The 19,118-nt window shown below is 39.2% G+C and overlaps 1 protein-coding gene across 3 annotated transcripts; it reads right to left on the bottom strand.

Annotated features, from left to right (window-relative positions):
• Nucleotides 1–29: 29 nt before the first annotated feature.
• Nucleotides 30–13,727, bottom strand: NAE1 (NEDD8 activating enzyme E1 subunit 1). Of its 3 annotated transcripts, XM_054198332.1 has the most exons (20): nt 13,604–13,727; nt 12,645–12,748; nt 12,494–12,554; nt 11,549–11,579; nt 10,920–10,991; nt 10,537–10,616; nt 9,288–9,397; nt 8,824–8,933; nt 8,186–8,248; nt 7,872–7,935; nt 6,710–6,801; nt 5,392–5,451; nt 5,171–5,304; nt 4,246–4,321; nt 3,846–3,885; nt 2,619–2,705; nt 2,044–2,136; nt 1,500–1,614; nt 1,374–1,423; nt 30–245 (listed from the first exon to the last, which is right to left on the bottom strand). In XM_054198332.1, exons 1-20 carry the CDS (start codon nt 13,657–13,659, stop codon nt 136–138), a joined length of 1,608 nt encoding a protein of 535 aa, XP_054054307.1. In that variant the 5' UTR covers nt 13,660–13,727; the 3' UTR covers nt 30–135. The 3 variants fall into 3 exon arrangements, with proteins under 3 accessions (XP_054054307.1, XP_054054309.1, XP_054054310.1); XM_054198334.1 differs by lacking the exon at nt 1,374–1,423 and having other exon boundaries at nt 13,604–13,692; XM_054198335.1 differs by lacking the exons at nt 10,537–10,616; nt 10,920–10,991; nt 11,549–11,579 and having other exon boundaries at nt 13,604–13,692.
• Between the last annotated feature and the right edge of the window lie 5,391 nt (nt 13,728–19,118).

Here is a 19,118-nt window from a genome sequence, read left to right as displayed (position 1 = left end):
GGAAAAAGAAAAAAAAGAAGATAAAATCATTACAAATAAAGGAACTTTAATTCACAGAACAGTCCAGTCAGTGGCAGAACACCACAGTATTTACAGCACACTGCGCCTGCTGGCAACAAATGTGAGATCGTTGTCCTACAGCTGGAAAGTCGCTGAAGTCTGTGACATTCCACTGTAAATATAGGTGTTGTTAAAAATAACAAACTGCCCTGTAATGACTTTGATAACCTCCTGTGCAGCAGCTCCTGTAAAACAAACAAACAAACAAAAAAAAAGATAAAATTAAGCAGAATGTAGTTGGCATGGCAGGTCATATTTAAAAAAACAAGAAAAAGGATGTTACTTATTTTGAACTCACTACACCAGAATTATTTTGGAAGCACCTGACACAACTCCTAGGATGCTTTTCAGTATATATTGCTGAATATATACAATATATTCAATATATATTTCAGTATACTGCCCAGTATAGAAGAGGCTCAGAAAGCTGTTACTGCAAAAGTTAGTTTTACATACACTTTGCTGTATATACATCCTCTCTCCACACGCACAGAGTAAAAAATGTGTAAGCAGACAGATCCATACATGTTGTGACCTCTCTAAGTGAAATTGAGAAGTTCAATTAAAAAAAATCATGCAGAGTTAAACTGTAGAATTGAAGGGTCACTTCACTGTGATCCCTTCATGTTCTCCTGTAGTATGAAATATTCTGTACTTTCTTCAGAAGTAATCTTTAGCACTCCACATGCCAAGTTTCACTTAATTAGAAAAAAATTTCTACATCCACAGAGTATTTAATACATGATTATCTTCAGCACGGCATGAAGTCAAATAAAGATGGTAAATTCACTGATGTATCAATTTTGAGCATCCATTAAACATACTTAGTTTTGACAATACCGACAGGTTGAATTAAGGTAAGCAATCAAGGCTACTTGTATTTAATAGATACTTAAGGTAAGTGTATTGTATTAATTTAAAGGAAGATGTGTACTGTGTTAATTTTAATATTACTACAATTATTAGTTTCTTTTTTTTTTTTAAACTCAAAGCCTCTTTCAAGCATTTTATTTTTAAACACATTTTTAAGGTACTGGAATTGTTCTACTGAGATTATTTTTTAACTTTATTTGGTTTCTTTTACTGACTTTAAACTCTTGCTGTGTATGTGTTTTCAATATACCATAGGAGGTCACATCTGGAGAATGAAGATGGAGGTTTCTGTTCTAATACTATCTTTGACTACGGTGTGTGCTTACAGTCTTTGCTCTGAACAACACAAAGTAATTAAAATAGTGGAGACTGTGACTCAAGTATGCACTAAACAGGTTGCTTTGTCTGTATGAATCTTAAACACACAGTGACATTCTTACCTCCCATGAAGGCAGCAATAGCATGTGGCTCAGCAGCTCCGTAGCGACAACTGGACAGCAAAGTAACAGTTAGTATTTCAGGTCAGCTTTACCAACAAAGTGACACTGAAGATATAAAATACTTACAACTCATGAACATAGTCATCTTTCACCACTACAGACAACCCATGTTCTTGTAAGAAACCAGTAAGGCATGATTTTAGTTTTCCAATATCATCTTCTACCTGATAGTTGTAGACACCTGGAAAATAAGTGAACTGTTTCATCACAGACCTGTAACACCATATTCAAAGTTAATGGATTTAAATGTCAGTGTAAGTATTTTATTTGTTTGAAAACTTTCTAAACGAATTATTATGTTAAAAGTATTAACACTAGACTACTAATAATTGAATATTCTGTTGACACTACTCATGATAATAACAAATTATTGCACAGCTGAACTGATTCATAATCCATGCAACCCATTTCAGTGGTATCGATTCAGATAAATTCCTTAAGTTCCCAAAGAGAAGAAGTTGTCACTTTAATTTTCACATTCCTATACTTGTATTAATATGGCATCAAACCTGCAACTAATGCTATAGTTGTACTTATAACTAGTATTGTAGTAACTATTGGATCTTTATATGTCTTTTGACAATGTTAAGTAACTCTGGTATTAACATACCTGGATATCTACCATGCTGCTTATAAAATCTATCCACAGCCCGCAGCATCAAGTACAGCACCAATTCACTGTCAGGGTTATCCATATGGGAAACTGAAAACAGCAAGAAAACTGGTTAGCTGGTACAGATGAAATGCAAAAAGCAAGGTTTTGAATTCCTTGAAATCAAGTATTTCCCATGTGTGTAAACTGTAAAATCTGCAGTAAAAAGAAATCTTAATGAAAACAACCTGCAACTGAGAATCTCAATGAGTCAACTGTCAGATACATGGTTTTGACACCAGAGTGAATGAAAAAACTGTATTATATATATTTGATATAAACTGTTCAGAGAAGATATTCACATTTTGACAGCTGCTATAACATTAAATGGGATATTCCTTAGTTATAATTTTGGGATTTGAAACACATACTTCATCTATTTAACTGTAATGACTGTAATTATAAAAAAGGTCTTAAATCCCTTAACATACAGCTCAGTAGTCTTTCTAAATACTAACTACTACTTAAATCACATTGCATATTACCAACTGATTCGAAGAGCTTTAAAGTAAGTGCCAAAAAGGAGTACTTACTGATTTCATCCTTGTTAAAAGTGTTTAAACCATATTCTTCAGACAGAGATCTACATCGTACTACTCGGAGAAAAGCTGAGTTGCTGCCTAAGCAGAGGGTGCAGAAACAAGTGCATTACCTACTTGAATGCATCACCAATTACTAAATCTTTACTAAATAATATACTATATATAGACTTTAGTATTTTATTTAGTGTATATATATTATTTACTCAATGTACTACATACTATATATGCTAAATAAAATAGAAAAGTCTGTATCTCCGATGTGTTAAACATGAAAAACTAAAACTTTTCATAATTTCATTTAACACTTTTCTGTTTATTCCGCTAGCTTGCAGTAATAATATCTACTAAACTACATTTAGGTCTATGATCACAAGTATTTTGGTGAAATATTTGTGCTTATTTACTTCTAGAATCTAAAGGCATCTGCCATGTTAACGTGACAGCTCACAACATGCGTAGCTCTTCTACAGCAATTCATCAGTTGCAGCCCTCAACTTCAGGTTTTCCTTTTCCATGCTGCAAAGGAACACGGGTTCTTTCAATTTACTGCTACAACTACCACTGTCCCACGTATTCTTAACGAATATTCTAACAGTACAGCTACAAGAGGAAAAGGTTCTTCCTCAGTATCATTGCTCTGAAACAACCCAATGTGCAGCTGCTACCTAACACTCAAAAATGAGGAACTGCCAGGTTCTCGGAACTCCCAGCAGATGACGCATCAAGGCAGAGGCAGCGTGCTCTTGGCTACATGCTTACAGTAGGATTCTCCAGTCGCAGGGAGCCTTAGCCAGGCTGCCGTGTGGACTTTACACGCAGCCAGAGCAGACACAACCTAAAATGCCACCAACAGTACTACTCGCTGCATTGCTGTTTTACCTATTGAGACTATCAGAAGTTTACAGAGCCTGCACTCTGAAGTCAGCATCACAGAATGGGCAAAAGTGGTTAAGCACTAATCACAGAAAGATTACATCTGCCACCTGTTGTTTGGACCTGAAAAAAAATCACATCTTTTAAAAGCCAACCTTCATAGACTTGCTATCAAGAGATGCTGAACCTCTATTACTTCCACTGAAGATGAGGGATGCAACTGCTAAGCACTTACTTGAAAAATCCAAATATTGAGTTACTGATTAATAACTACATTAGCATTCAAAATATTTTGATTATTTGATCATTTGCATAAACACAGCAACAGAATCCGAGCATACTCACAAAACAATTTTAATTCTCTCTCTGAAATAGATTCGGGTGCCTAAAAGAGAACATACTCATTCCAGTACATATGATGACCAGAAAATTTGTATTTTCAGAGCTATTCATATAATCATTGAAAAATAACTAGTTGCTTTTGTAAAAAAAAAAAAAAAAAAAAAGATACCTTAAATTGTAAATAATGTATTCCTGTATGCCTTTTGTTTTTATATAACCAAACCAAAAGTGATAAAACAGACAACAGATATTAAATTTCATTAGAACTTACTTTAGCCTTTTGAAGAGAATGAGGTAATTAAGCCTCTTCTTTTCATATCTGTCTCCTGTGACTCATTTCTGTACAGAACATCAGTGTAAAAATATTTCTACCCTGTCAGAATGGCAATAGGTTTGTAATTACCTTGCCTAGGGACTGTAACAATTTAGCAGCATGGTTACCCACAGCAGCGATATCCCTCTTTGCTTTTTCACGGTATCTGTTAACAATAAAGAAGTCTTAATAATTGCAGCATAAAGCCATCAACTTCACAGTGAAAACCATTTCTTTCTGTTTTATATGCTAAAGACAAAATACAGGCCACAAATGGAAGTGAGCTACCTCAAGGCCATGAATGCACTTATTACCTCCCTGTGTGACTGTTTGGCATGGCTGAGCTGTCCCCTAAAACGTGTGGCTTAGAAACTGGTTACAATTAAAATAAGTATTACTACCAACAGTCAGAGGAAGAATATTAAGCATGTCCTTCATTGGGCTTCTAATCTTTCATTAATTTCTGTATTTTAGTATTTGTAGCCATAGTTTATTAGTTCTGTTAAGACCTATGACAATGCAAACATCTCAACAACACAGTATTTAATAAAATTCAATTTAAGAGCTCATTTTAAGGAACTGTAATTGTTTTATCCGCAAATTAAAACCCTGTAATGCTTATTGGAATTGAGAACTGTAGTACATAATGATCTGGAAATTCAGGACTGATGCATATAGAATTCAGATTTACAAATTAAGGTGTCCGTGCAAATTCAAGCAATTATGGTTTCATTCAGCAAAATAATGATACAAGTTCCTGCACCCCTCCTCACCGCGTTCCCACATATGCACTTTTTTTGGTTTGTTGTTTTGGTTTTTCTTTGTTTTGGTTTTTTTGGTGGGGTTTTTTTGGTGGTTTTTTTTCTATTGTTTTTTTGTTTGGTTGGGTTTTTTTTGGTTTTTTGGGTTTTTTTTGGGGTTTTTTTTTTTACAGGAATTCATGCACTTTGTGAGGTCTGAAGTCATCACCATTTACTACCATTAGTAATTATTAAAGAAAAAATTGTATACTTACACATTTTGCAACTTGATAAATTTATTGGAGTCCGCTATCATATCAGGAATAGTGCCCCGGACAGGCAAGCTTCCTTGCCCCTCATTTGCCACAAATTCCTTCACAGCTCGAGCCAAAATCCAGAAAGAGGGCGACTGCAAACACACAAGAGACGGTCATGTAGACAGATGTTCTTTATGATGCTTTTTCTACATTAAGTATTAACCTTAATCACTCATTACCTGCTCTGTGAGATTTATGCAGCAATCATCATTAAAAATCTCTACAATGCATCTTGGAATCTATAAAAAAAAATAAATTTGGTTTGTATTTACATGACTTTCAATTTTACGAATTCTCTCAACACTCATTACACAGGTGATCCAACTCTAAGTGACTTCAGAGTTTCATACCAAAAATCTCTTCTGAATCTTATATAGTCAGCTTCTCAGACGTATTTCAAACAGTAGCACTGCCTGAGAACAAGGCACACGCTTCTGATCAAGATGAATGTTACCAACAAAATCTCACCTTATTTCCATCTTCTACATCGAAGATTTAAAAAAAAAAAAACACCAAACCAAAAACAACTGGTGGCAGCATCAGGAAAAGGTACTCCCAGTCCCAGCTGCACATCCTACCTGCTAGAGGCAGAGCAGCAAAAAGGCCGGGGAAGTGAAGAGGGGCTGCAAAAGTGAGTGTTTTGACACCTGAACTGCTGCGGTTCAGTCTGGCACAGAAATCAAAATAAATCATGAACAGCCTGGGACACAGCTTGTAGTGGCTCGGACGTCAGCACTAACTTCTACCTGCTGCTTTCTTGGGAGACTTAGCGTGACTGTCCAAGCAAGGATCAGCACAGCTCAAATGAAAATGGAATGTAATCTAGAAAGAATCACAGAGTGTGCTTTTACCTCATGTAGCTTTTGCAATTTACCACAGATGAGAGATTAAGGCAATCGAAGGTCAATTCTACACCATGAGTTACTACTTCAGAATTATTTAAAAACAATGAAAACCTGATTTTTAATGTTTTTAAGCTTTATCAGTTTATGAAAGGTATTTCGTAACTTGTTTCTTTGAGGAAAGTGCTGAATTTGCTGAGTCAGAGGTCCCTTGCAGCACTTCATTTCTATACAGAATAAATACTACAGCAAGCAGCTTCAATATAGCACAATTTCAACAACCATAGAATGGTTTGGGTTGGAAGGCACCTTAAAGACCATCTTGTTCTGTAAAAGAAAATCTGATAAAGTCTAAGAGAGGAATACACTACTAACAGAACTCTGGTTACTGACTCATTCTACACTTGAATTCGAGTCTTCAGGAAGGAAGTGCAGCTTCCATGCATGAGCAACGAAATACAAGAATTTCCATAAGCTACAGTGCCACCTAGCCTAGGTCTGTTTTACTACACTTCAATTTAAAAAATTGTACCAGTCCTGTTTTACCTAAATATAACTGTTGCAAATGGAATTCCTGTCCTAAAAGTGCGTAATACATTCTGAAAAGATTAGGTAGTTGAAATGTCTTCGATTTTGTCATAGAAGTTTATTTTACCTCTGTGGTATTTAATGCTGTGTTCACATTTTTTATAGCTTCTTCAAAGTTTTCCTCATCTTCTGGGGTTCCATTTTCATTCTTTAAGATACCTTAATGGAAAAAAAAATTAAAAATACACAATTCCTTGAATTACTTATCACCATTTAGGTCTTGCCAACTAATCATCAAAAAAATGAATTACCAGTAACGTGTACTGATAAAACTAACTACACATACATTCTGCATATATTAATTTTCCTGTGATGTTAAATAGTAAGTTACTTATCAGAAAAATTACAGTTTATTTGTATGAGAAAAACACTAAAGTTTCATAATCACTAAATTAATGTAGATGGTGGTAAAAAGACAATTCAACTTTCCTTCTCATACTTAGTCACATTGCGTTGGGGTTTTTTTGTCGAATTTGGCACTTATGAACCCACAGAGCAAGCCAGACCAAGAAATGCACTCCACCTAAAAACCTAATTTAACCAAAGTTTAACTGCTATGGATCAGACCAGTTCCCTTGCCCAACCTGGAGATGAGGATGACAGAACCACCCAGCAATTTGCACACAGGCCAGCTTTAAATAAGGAAATATGTTATCTTAAGCAACAAAAACATTAACTAAATTTTTGGTATTTCCAGGTCTTAAAAATGTCTCATTAATTTTAGCACCTGCAGAAGGTATTAGATCTAAACATCTGCAAAAATTAAGTCTATTCATACCGTGTATTCAGTAGCTACACAACCTCTCAACTAGTTATTCAGAGCTGCAACGGTTACCAATAGTTTGGTGGGTCAAATGACCAATCAAAGACATGCAGTTAATAACAGTTTCGGTGTCAAAAGCCAATTGCTTTCCTTTTTGACACACTTTCCATGTTAAATACCAACATTTTCAACAGGATTTTCTCTTAAGGCCTCTCCTCCCACCCAAATCTAAACATACTCTTGATCTTAAAGAGCAAACAGAAAGAAACACTGACAACACTGCTTTTATAAACAAGTCCGGGACCTTAAGATCCACCTGCATAAAACAAACATTCAGCAGAAGAATCATACTGTATGCACCAGCAGATTTTCATAAGTTAACCTGAGGGAACTTCTGATTATTTTTCATATTTTGCCTTATGTATTTCTGCCAGTATGAGTAAGCGACTCCTGGGATATACATTACCTTGCCGAATCAGTTGTCTGAAGGCTTCTTTTTCTTTGTAACTCTTAGGCAACTGATCGCTTTTCTAAATTGAAAAAACACAAAACCATTCTGTCTTTAAAATATCTAATACTAACCACAGTTCAGGCTGCTGAACTCTAGAGTTTGTCACTGTTCACATACATTCACCTGGTATTTCAATAGGGTTTTTTTTTTTTTATGATTCCACCTTGTTTTCTTTATTTGTTACACTGCCAAAATAATAATCTAGTTTAGAAAAGACATATCTAAAGTAGTAATAATAGACTTCTGACTTATCCAGTTTTGCAATATACCTCGTTGAACCATTTTGTTAGATACTTGGCTACGATCACAATCCATGGAGTGTGGCTATGGTCCTGCAATTGAACAGCAGAGAAATGTCTGTCAAGGTCAGAAAAGATAAAAACGGAAGACAAATTAAAAACCTATTTTAAATGTAAACTCCTAACATCCCTTGCACTATTGTAAAAACACAGGATATGTTCCAGACTTTGATTCAGAAATAAGACTCGCCAACTACCATAAACCAAATTATTATTCCTTCACTTAAAAGAGAGGTGGCTGAGCCAAGTTCTCCAACACTTTTCTGGAGTGGAACTTATGTTATGCACCAATACCCACACTGCAAAGCTCTGCAGCAGTTCGTAATCATAAAAATAAAATAAAAGAGAGGGGTGAAGGGGAATGAATCAAACAAAAGATCAAGTTGTCCAAGAACATTCCTAACTTCCCAAGACCCCCACTTGCTTAAGACTTAAATACAGACTGTAATATTTGGGCAGAGTCAAAAATAGTACCTCATGACCAATTCTACAGTTGCCTCTGCTCAGATGAGACTTGGCACCAAAAAGAGTAATCTGCCAAGAGCCATTTTCATAGAATCCCTGTTCTGCATCTGTCTTAGAGCACGTAGTGCAAACCACATACCAACCTTTCTGTCCATATGATCCAAGTCATAAGACTGAACATGTTCCCTCAGCTCTGGAAATGGTTTGTCCAGTCTCAGATCTTCTAACATATTGTCAGGATGCGATTCAACAACTGTGAAAAAAATTACACAATGTATTTCACGGCTTCATGTCCGACCTTCAAAACTGGGCTATACATCAAACACAGCGCATCATCTGCTCGTTTAACTGCTTGATTGCCAAAATAAGTGTTCTGTGTAAGTTAACGTCAGGACAACCTCCAATTTTACTATTTGTTGCAGCCCATAATTTCTATGTATTCCTCAAAGAATGCTCCTGGTGATGAACTGTGAACTACGTAAGACTTAACAAATACTAAATACATCACAAGACAAAGATGAAAGAAACCAAAAATAAGAAAAGTGACATCACACACTCAAGCTTTAAACCTTTTAGAGAAGTCGTTATGTCAGAAAAACCCTCTAACCTGTATGTTCTTTAATAATGACTCTCATGTAACCAACCAGTCCATAAGTCCTGCAGACCAGCAGAGGAATGTTAGAATCCCAGAGAAGTTCAGCCAAGCGCAGCAACGTACTGTAAGGGAAAAAAACATTTTTATTTTTTTTTTCAGATGTACAAGAGGACAACAGTTAACTATGAAGTTAACTCTTGTACAAGTCTCTTGTGAAGTTTTCTATGAGAGAACTCCAGTAACATCATGATTCGAAGAGCATGTAAGGTGATTAATTTAACACATGAATTTACACTAGGTAAGAAATACATTTATCCATTAGCTTACTTATATTTAACTTCATCCTCCCAAATGCTCCAAATATCAATTAAACAAAAAACTTAAATGAGTTGTGAAAGAAAGAAAAAAAATTAGGTCTGTGTGCTGCACAAAGGTAACTTCCCATGGGGGCAACTCCCATCAGAGGTTTTTGAACAGCACATAAGAAATACTCTTTATTCACAAACGCCTGGAAGGGAATCACCTCCTCAAAGAGGCAAGCTGTCTCCTGTTTCTGTAAGAGACAGGATCTCTGGCTCCTCTCTACAGTAGGGATACGGATAAACTATAAAGTATGAACAGCCACTTCCTTATGAAGGCAAGATTTAACTATTCATCTGTCCAGCAACCTCTTGCCTCCGGGGAGGCAGCTTGTCTACTGAAACAGAAGCATCCTCTTCTCCCCCAGGTTCCTCAGTGCTCCAAGGGATGTCATTTGTCACCTGCACTGCTTATTGGAAGGCAGGATGGGACAGGCCTCTCAGCAAAAGAGGTTAAAAAAGATAATCAAGAACTTCTGGTCTTGACAAAGTTTACACGGGCAATATAATTACATACATGGGTAAAATGGGAATAGCTATACCAACAATAAAATACATTTGCAAAAATCTAAAGGTATCACAGCTCTGCTTGTCTGTTACATAAGAAGAATACTTGCTATAGCAATTTTGGACCAGAAACCCCTTTCACTACAAAAGAGTACTTGACACAGACAAAAATGCCCAGAGACAGCACTGAGGAGTTGGGCACGGATCGCAAAGATATTTTAAACTAGGTATTAACGTATAAAAAGGACCACAGAAAAATGCCATCATTTACTGTAACTGTCCTTCACAATGACAGAGTTCTGTTTTGCATAAGTTTTTCTGCAAGAATATACCTGCAACTGAAACCTGCTTTTACAACTGAATGAAAACAAACAAAACTTTAGATGATTCTTTACCTTTCTGGTAGTTGTGTTGCAACCACCAAGTTAAACCGATTAAAAAAGGAAGGGTCATTGTCTAGAAGTTTTTCTGGGCTCTAAATAATAGGAAATAAAAATGTATCAGGAAACACTGAAAATTTCTGAATACACAGCAAGTCTGTTTAATATTCAATGTAAAGCATTAAGTGAAAACTATAAAATTACTGTGTTATAGAATTATAAAATGATTTTTAAAATACATAAAATACATAAACAGACTTTTTGGAAATAACTTAAGATCTTCTTGCTCAAATATTCTTTTATCATGAAGCTACTTACAAAGACAACACATAGGTATTATGCAATACTTTTATCACACTGTGTAACAAGAAATATACAATTAATTTAGGAAGACAAACCTCTTCAACAAAGTTTCCAGAAACATCATTATTCAATTCTTGCAAGAGCTCAGTGGCACTCTGGGCACGATTCTGTTTCAGAACAATCAAAACAGTGTTTAACCTCTTGAAATGTAATTTATACAGTGTATCGGTACTATATACACCACATGTTAAAAAAAGACAAAACAAACAACATCATAAGCTAGGATTTCTTATTCCAAGCCTTACTTATCTGAAGAAAAAACACATCCCTTAACAGCAGGCACTTGTTTGAGACCATTTTTAGTAACACCATTTTAAAAACAAAAAATACGTGACCTATGCCTTTTGTACTCTCTTGGTTTTGTGATTCCCCCCCCATCCACCTCTTTACTCTTAGCTTTACTCCTTCAACCACAATTCTCTTCCATCTTATCCTTCCAAAGATTTTCTTAACTATATCCTGTTCATTTTTTCAATCTTGCCAGAACTGAGCTTATCTTCTCACTTATGAGCAACTAAAAAGTAAGCATGAGGAATTTTGTCAAAGAATAGATTTTAACCTATACATACATCGCTTTAGCACTACTCATAATACTACATTTGAGTATTTACACAATGCTTTCATGATTTCAATATAGCTAAAGTGACATTTGTTATCTTCTTACCTGACCAATATGGCTTTTTTGTAGAAAGAAACTGAAAAGGAGACAGAAGTTACATGTGAAGTTTTATTTTGAGGAGAAACAACATTAAAGCTACATTTTGTAGTGTGGAATATGTTGCTGACTCATACACAACAAACCAAGTTCCCCCTTAAATCTGCTTTTCTTCTCCCCACTACTGTTACTTTTTCCTCGCGATCAGTTTCTCAATGAGATTTTCCAATGCCTGAACCACAAATCTGAAAAATAAGATACCCCAAATGTCCCTCAAAGCTGGGATCACACTGCAGATTCTTTTTCACTAAGCTAATTAAAGACCCATTAGTACTCATTTCTTCCTGTAAGGGAATATCCTTCCCCCTCATTAACCCCTGTAAGTAGACAGATACTCATAGGTATCTACCTAAACCATAAGAGAATGTGATCTAGAATTAGTAAACAAATTATTTTTATAGGACTTGTAAAGAGTTTCTTATCCCCTGCTGCAGGCAGCCTTTCAAAGCTATGAAAGCTAATTAATGGCTATCAGTCACAGGTTCACAATAATAAACTAATGAAAAGTTATTTGCATCATCAGAATTCCAGACAATACGTTTAGCCATGCTGAAACACAAGCAAATCTTGCACTGTCATATCTCAAGGTTACGGCAAACAAGTTATTTTTAAACATTTTTATATTGAGTAAACAACAGTCTTTAGAAACTTAATTTGTGATGCAAACAGACCTGTAAGAAACAACAACTACAAAAACTCTAAAATTTAGCAGCTAGTATCAAAATGATCGTGCATGCTGTATGTTACAAACATCCAAAACCACAAAAAAGTTGGGAGAAACATATAGAGGCTTTTAAAATTATTAATAATTTTATAAGATTTCTTAACAAGTACAGAGAAGGAACTACTTATGGAGCCCTGTTACTTCTCAACTTGTACAGGAAACAAACCTACTTATTTCCAACGTCTTCTCCAGAGACCAGATTCCCATCGACAATTGTAAATGAACCGATACCTTGGGGGGAAAAAAATGACTATTAATAACTGGGCATTATGAAATTATCAGATACACTGCAAAGAAAATACAGAAGAGATATCTACTTACCTGGCAGCACTAAGTTTTTGAGTATTTCGGTTCCTGTCGCTGTTGCATTTATCACACAAACATGTGCAGATTCTAAAGCTTCTTGTCCATGGTCACCCCACAACCTATATTGGGATGGAAACAAAAACATTCTGAAATTATTTCGTTTCAGATAGTAAAGCCAATATAAAAAAATTACAACAATTTAAACAATCACAAATGGAGACTAGCATACTACTTCCCATTCACTGCTGAGAGGGGATAAACAGCACTAACCAAAATAAGCTTTCCTTAAGAAAACTTACTGCGACAAACTTCAAACTTTATAAAGAGCAACCCAATTTTACTAACATTTCATTTTCTCCATCTTTACACCCCACACTACATGAATGCGCACATCTTCTTCTGTTGTAACATGTTCAACGTTTTAAAAATCAGCATGGGTCAAAACGCTCCTAACACAAACTTTGTCCTGAACTGAATGCTCTCTTTTTCACAAGTTTTATTACAAATAATGAATTTTTATGTGTTTAATAATTTATATCACAAGGCACTGAAAGGTACAAGCAGACGGGAATCACTCTTGATGAGTTTGGTAATGTATTTAGGACATGAGTGAAATAATATTGAGGCTGAAATCGGGACTCGACGGCAGTCGGTGACAAACACCCCTCTGATTTCACAGATTTTACCCTCTTTAGGGGCAGAAAATGAAGTTACGGAAGCGCAGAGCGAAGAACTGCGCCCGCGACTGCCAAGTGAGACTCCCCCCGTGCCAGGGGGCTCCGGTACGAGCCGCCCCCCCCGTTTCCCGCTGCACCCCGCTGCCCTGTCCCCACGCCGGCACAGACGTCCGCCCGCTCCTGGCCCGGGGCGGGACGGGGCGGCCCGGCCGGACCCAGCGCCCGCCGCCCCGAGGCCCAGCGCGAGCCGCGGAGGACGCCGGGCGCAGCCCCCAAGGCGGGTAGCCCGGGCGGTACCTGAGCTGCCGGTCGTAGCGCTGCTCCTTCAGGCTGGCCCGGCCCGTCTGCGCCATAGCCGCGCTACCCCCGCCGGCGGACACGGCGCATGCGCGGGCGGGCGCGGCGCATGCGCGTAGGCGGCGCCGCGCCAGGGGGAGGTGTGTCCCGCGGCGGTGCGTCATCACGGTGGCGCCCGTGCGCCGGTGAGGGCGGGGCGCGGGGGCAACCGGGGCGCGGGGGCAACCGGGGCGCGGGGTGGGCGCGTGTCGCGCGGGAGAGTGCGCGGGAAAGGGGAGACTTTGCGTTAAAAATCGCAACCCGCGCCTCGGGCACCGAGCGTGAACACGACAAGCCGCGCGGGTCGCCCCGGCTCATTTGTAGCCCATAAGCGGGTACTGCGTTACTCTTCTCCGCAGCAGTACGCTTAACTTGCTGTGCACCCGCTGGGACGCAGCTTACAACAGCGCGAGTGTAATTTACAGAATCACAGAATCACAGAATCTTAGTGGTTGGAAGGGACCTCTGCGATCATCGAGTCCAACCACAAAAAAAAAAAAACAAACAAAAAAAACCCCACACCAACACCCACCTACTAAACTCCACACCCACAACTCCACACACAACACCCCACCACAAACCAATAATCTTGGGCACTAGAGCATGCCCTGAAGAGCCATGTCTACACGTTTCTTAAATACCTCCAGGGATGGTGACTCCACCACCTCCCTGGGCAGCCTGTTCCAGTGCCTGACCACTCTTTCAGTAAAGTAATTCTTCCTAATATCTAATCTAAACCTCCCCTGCCGCAACTTCAGACCATTTCCTCTGGTCCTGTTGTTATTCCCTTGGGAGAAGAGGCCAACCCCTGCCTCTCTACGGTTTCCTTTCAGGTAGTTGTAGAGGGCAATGAGGTCTCCCCTCAGCCTCCTCCTCTCCAAACTAAACATGCCCAGCTCCCTCAGCCTCTGCTCATAGGACTTGTTCTCCAGAGCCCTCACCAGCCTGGTAGCTCTCCTCTGGACACGCTACAGCACTTCAATGTCTTTCCTGTAGTGAGGGGCCCAGAACTGAACACAGTACTCGAGGTGAGGCCTCACCAGTGCCGAGTACAGAGGCACGATGACTTCCCTACTCCTGCTGGCCACGCTATTCCTGATACAAGCCAGGATGCCATTGGCCCTCTTGGCCACCTGGGCACACTGACACTGCTGGCTCATGTTAAGCTGGCCATCCACCAGCACCCCCAGGTCCTTTTCTGCCGGGCAGCTTTCGAGCCACTCTTCCCCAAGCCTGTAGCGTTGCCCGGGGTTGTTGTGACCAAAATGCAGGACCCGGCACTTGGCCTTATTAAACCTCATCCCATTGGCGTTGGCCCATTGAAAATTTAGTGGTTTATACCGTGCAGATGACGCCGTAATACAATATAGAGCTTCCTCTTCTGTTTTCCCATGGGCAGCGGCTCCCCCAGAGTTCGTTTTTCGCAAGCCGCGTGTTTGCCATGTCGCAGTAAATCCTCCTCCCTTGACATCTCGGGGACTGATGCCCTCGTTCTCTTCCCACTCCCTGTTACAATTGCACACTTTCAGCTGGACAAACCATAAATCATAAGAATTATTATTTCAGACTTGGTTCCAAAGTACTGTCCCCATTTCTGCTGTAAAGCATCCAAGTGTGTATAGCTTTAGAAGTCAAATACAGGTAATAATAAAAACTGGCATTTGAAGGCTGGGAAACTCCCAGGGAGCCAGGGACCCCCTTCCTCTTTTTCTGCCCCACGTTCCCAGGAATGCTCCACATTAATTCTTTCTTCCCTCTTGGCCCTCTCAGCCCATATTTTATTAAAGTTTTTTCTCTTGCAAAATTGTCTGTTAATTTTACACATGTCCTTTTTGTCCTTTTCTTCTCAATCCCTTCTTAGAGGCCCCTTCCCCCCCCTCCTTATGCCAGGAAGAGATTCACAGTAAATAAATGCTGAGTCCTTTCCCTTAGAAATCCCATGAATCTCCCTGTGTAGCTGTGGGAGAAGGATTGCCACTTTCACTGCATGCATGAGAATCTCAATATACAGTCATTTTTGTGTTTGCAAAGAAAAACTTGAGAATAAATAATTTGAAATTTCTATTGTCTATCAACCAATGTAGGCGGTCACTTTTTAAATAATTAAAAAAAGAAAAAACCCTGAAATTATTAATATTTAGTGTTGGCAGTACACCCTCCTGTTTGTATTTACCTTGTGAAGTGTTTTTGTGCAGTTTCAGGATTCGTTATAAATTATTTTAATGCGCACATACAGAGCAGATATCACCTTGGTATAACTGGCATTTGGACGGTGCCAGCATTAGTAACGGCAATGGAAGAGAGGTGAGCTGCCTGGATAAACAAGATACTCGTGCAAGAACCTGAGGTGTAGCAAGCTCTGGAGTGATGAATGTTTTAACATTTAATCTGCTCCTACCTATTGCACTTCAAGGGCTCTGGAGTAAGCAGCCTGTACCCAAATTGACTGTATTTCTGCCATATTTTTGTTAATAGGCAATGACACATCAGACACACTCATAAGCATTAAATAAAGAAGGCACACGACACCTCGTTCAAATATATTTTGCCATTATTAAAGATGCTCAGCAAAGATAATTGCAAAGTTACTTAAGCAAATACACTTTGAGTGCCATTTAGCCATTCACCTTGGAACCAAATTCTTTCCTTTTACATGTCCTAAAGCTCTGCCCTCTACGGTGATGCAGTAATGTATACCTGGAGCATTATCCTCAAGTGACATGATCTCCTGGTGCAAATGCCTCCAATGACCCCGCGTCTGGATTATAGAGACAACTTCCCTTAGAGATTCAAAAACCCAATTTCCTCAAACCTGCGAGCTTAATTTGTTCAACTTCTACTTGGCATTCCAATCTTACTTGGAGCTTTCTAACCATAATGCTTAGTTTGGATATAGCAATTTTAATAAAGGGAACTCAAATCATACAGATAATTATTCCATATATAGGGATGGGAAAACTGAAGTGTTTGCTGTTAGTTCAGTATCACAACGCAGTGACAGGTTCAGAGGAAGAACCCTGTATTTGTCTGAGGCTGCTGCTCTGGTCACTCATCATGACTGTCAGAGAGGAATAAAACTGTAAGTATGGAGACTAGGGAAGACAGAATTATTCTTTAAGGTAGCTTGAAATGTTCGTTGTACTGGATGGAGCTACATTTTCCTGTCATTCCCTGCTAAGCAGACACTTCTGAGATGCAGCCAAAGCTGTGAGAAATTTGTGGAAATCATGATTACTTCACTTTTAACTCAGCATTGGAGAAATCCACTCTGTAAGCACCCACCACTCTGTTCTCACTTCCGTAAGTTCATGAGTGTGATGTAATTATCCTTGATTCAAGTTAGTAAAACTGAGATCAGAATTAGATTACTACCACAACTTTTGAAATTATAAATGGTGATTTGAGGACAGAATCAGTGAAAATCCATTCTCAGAGGCAGCCAATATCAAGAGGCACCAGGGTTACAGAATAGGGTTATCACGGCATAGGAAATATCATGGAATATTACTGTGATATTTGTATAAGCAGCAGTATTACTCTAAGGAAAACTTAGCATTTTCCTGAAAAAGAAAGAAGGCTGACTGGACGAAGGAGCACTGTCACACATACACTGGCTATCATTTATAGCTAAAGTTTTATGCAAGCTATTTTTTCTTTCCTCCCGAGTACTGTCACTCCCTCTTTTCACTTTTTCTAAATCCACTCCATGTTGTGGAGTCCACTTCCTGCCACGTCTTCAGCATGTTCTCCCTTGTCTCAGAGGTCTTCCTACGCCCTGCCTTTGTAGCCCACATGTGTAGACATCTGTGTTTTCAAATGTGAAAAGCTAAAAGCTGCAGTGGTGAATGGTGTCAAATGCATGTAGACACTGGGACACTTCAATGGCACTGTGCCCGGCGAGCAAGATCTGAGCTGCAGTTTTTAAGTTTCTCTTGAAAACAGTTGCTCAGTATTCTCTATCTTGCCTACAGTGTTCTCCAATCTATAGTCTCTTTTTTTAATATACAAAATTCCTCTTCCATTTCTTCTTTTCAGTGGTAAGTCGGTGGGTTTTGTACTTTCCCCCCATGGTCTAGAACAGTTTTCCTGACCATTTGCATCTGGCTGACTCCGTCTACACCTGGCTTCCCTGTCTACAACCACAGCACACAGCCACACAAGAATAAGAACCAAAGCACCACAATTTCTCACAGCAAAGTATTTTAACCCAAGGGCAGCGCTGCTCTTCTGCTGCCAGTGTTGGAGTCACCCTGAGGTCCTGTCTGGCCACAGACGTACTGGCAGTGTCGGGCATGTGCCGGGACCTGGGCAGATCCCAGCAGTTTACCAGGAATACATCGAGAAGTTGACCCAAGTAAGTCCTTGTAGAACTACTCTGTGGCCACCTTTACAGCAGTTTACATCCCTTATTGAGTGAATCTCAAAGGTTTATAGCTGACTATGGAAAGCTCCTGAAAAAAGGAAAGGAATCCTTACAAGGCAATATAAAAATTGCATAAAATGCTTTCATTGATTTTTTTTTCTTCATTTTCTTGATCGCAAAATAGGAGAATCCCTATTTCTGTGTGCTACTGTCTTTGTGAAAATCAATATGTTTATAAGATATAGCCTTGACATATGCATTTCCTCAAATCTAACAAAATTACTACCAAGGAGCCATTTTTCTTGCCACAAAGACATCTTAAGACGTTTTACAGCAGCAGATTGGGTATCTCATTGTAGCCTCTTCATGGGTTTAGCAGGGCACAGGCAACAACTGGACCATATCAGGTAACTGAGGCTTCACAGAGCAGCTCCTTTCTTTAGTCTGCTGTGTTCTGGTCCCTCATATAACCACACCGTCATTTTTGTCTTTTTAAGAAGTTAGTTTAGAGTTACAAAGGAAAAAAAATTGGATTGCCAATTGATCCTTAATTGGTGTGATTTTTACCTTGTTTAAAAGTAGCACAAGTGATTTTTTTCTGAGAACATTCATCTCATCTAAGCACGGATTCTGAAGTTTGAATTACAAATTGGGTGAAGGCATCATTCATTTTTTGCAGCTGGAGAGTGTTTATGAAAAGAGAGGCAGTAAATAGGTGATGTTTCCCCCTGCAGAACATAGACGTGAGAAGGGCAGTTCCCTTTACGACCTGCACACATTACTGTGCCCTGATGCTCAGAGCAGGTTACGGCTCTTGCTTCCTTGCGGTAGAATGGGGAAATACTACTACTTTTCCCTAAATTTGATCCCCGTGCCTCCTGAACCGTCTTGGTTCCTCTTTAAGTCCTGGGACTTCAGTTATCTCAGTTTTACATTTTCCTGTGCTGAGTTAGCAAACGGAGGGAGCAGGAAAGTTGGGAGCAGGAGAGTTGGAAACAGGAGCAGGGTGGTGCGTTCCCCGTGCTGCGGGACTGACTGGTCGCGGCTGCTCTGTGTCTTTAAGGGGCTGCTCCTACCCGCGGTGAGCCGGTATAAAGGCAGGTAAGCGGCAGC

The sequence above is a fragment of the Rissa tridactyla genome, chromosome 4 (assembly GCF_028500815.1).
Source record: "Rissa tridactyla isolate bRisTri1 chromosome 4, bRisTri1.patW.cur.20221130, whole genome shotgun sequence".
NCBI classification, from domain to species: Eukaryota; Metazoa; Chordata; class Aves; order Charadriiformes; family Laridae; genus Rissa; species Rissa tridactyla.
This window is presented reverse-complemented; position numbering and strand designations above follow the sequence as displayed.

Excerpts from the sequence above, each read along its gene's own strand:
- NAE1 (XM_054198332.1), bottom strand. The coding sequence starts at position 13,659 with ATGGCGCAGACGGGCCGGGCCAGCCTGAAGGAGCAGCGCTACGACCGG. Across the intron at positions 5,452-6,709 it reads CAGCATTAAATACCACAGAG|ATTCCAAGATGCATTGTAGA; the intron begins GTAAAATAAACT and ends TTTTTTTTATAG. Across the intron at positions 2,706-3,845 it reads GAGAGAATTAAAATTGTTTT|GCAGCAACTCAGCTTTTCTC; the intron begins GTGAGTATGCTC and ends CCCTCTGCTTAG.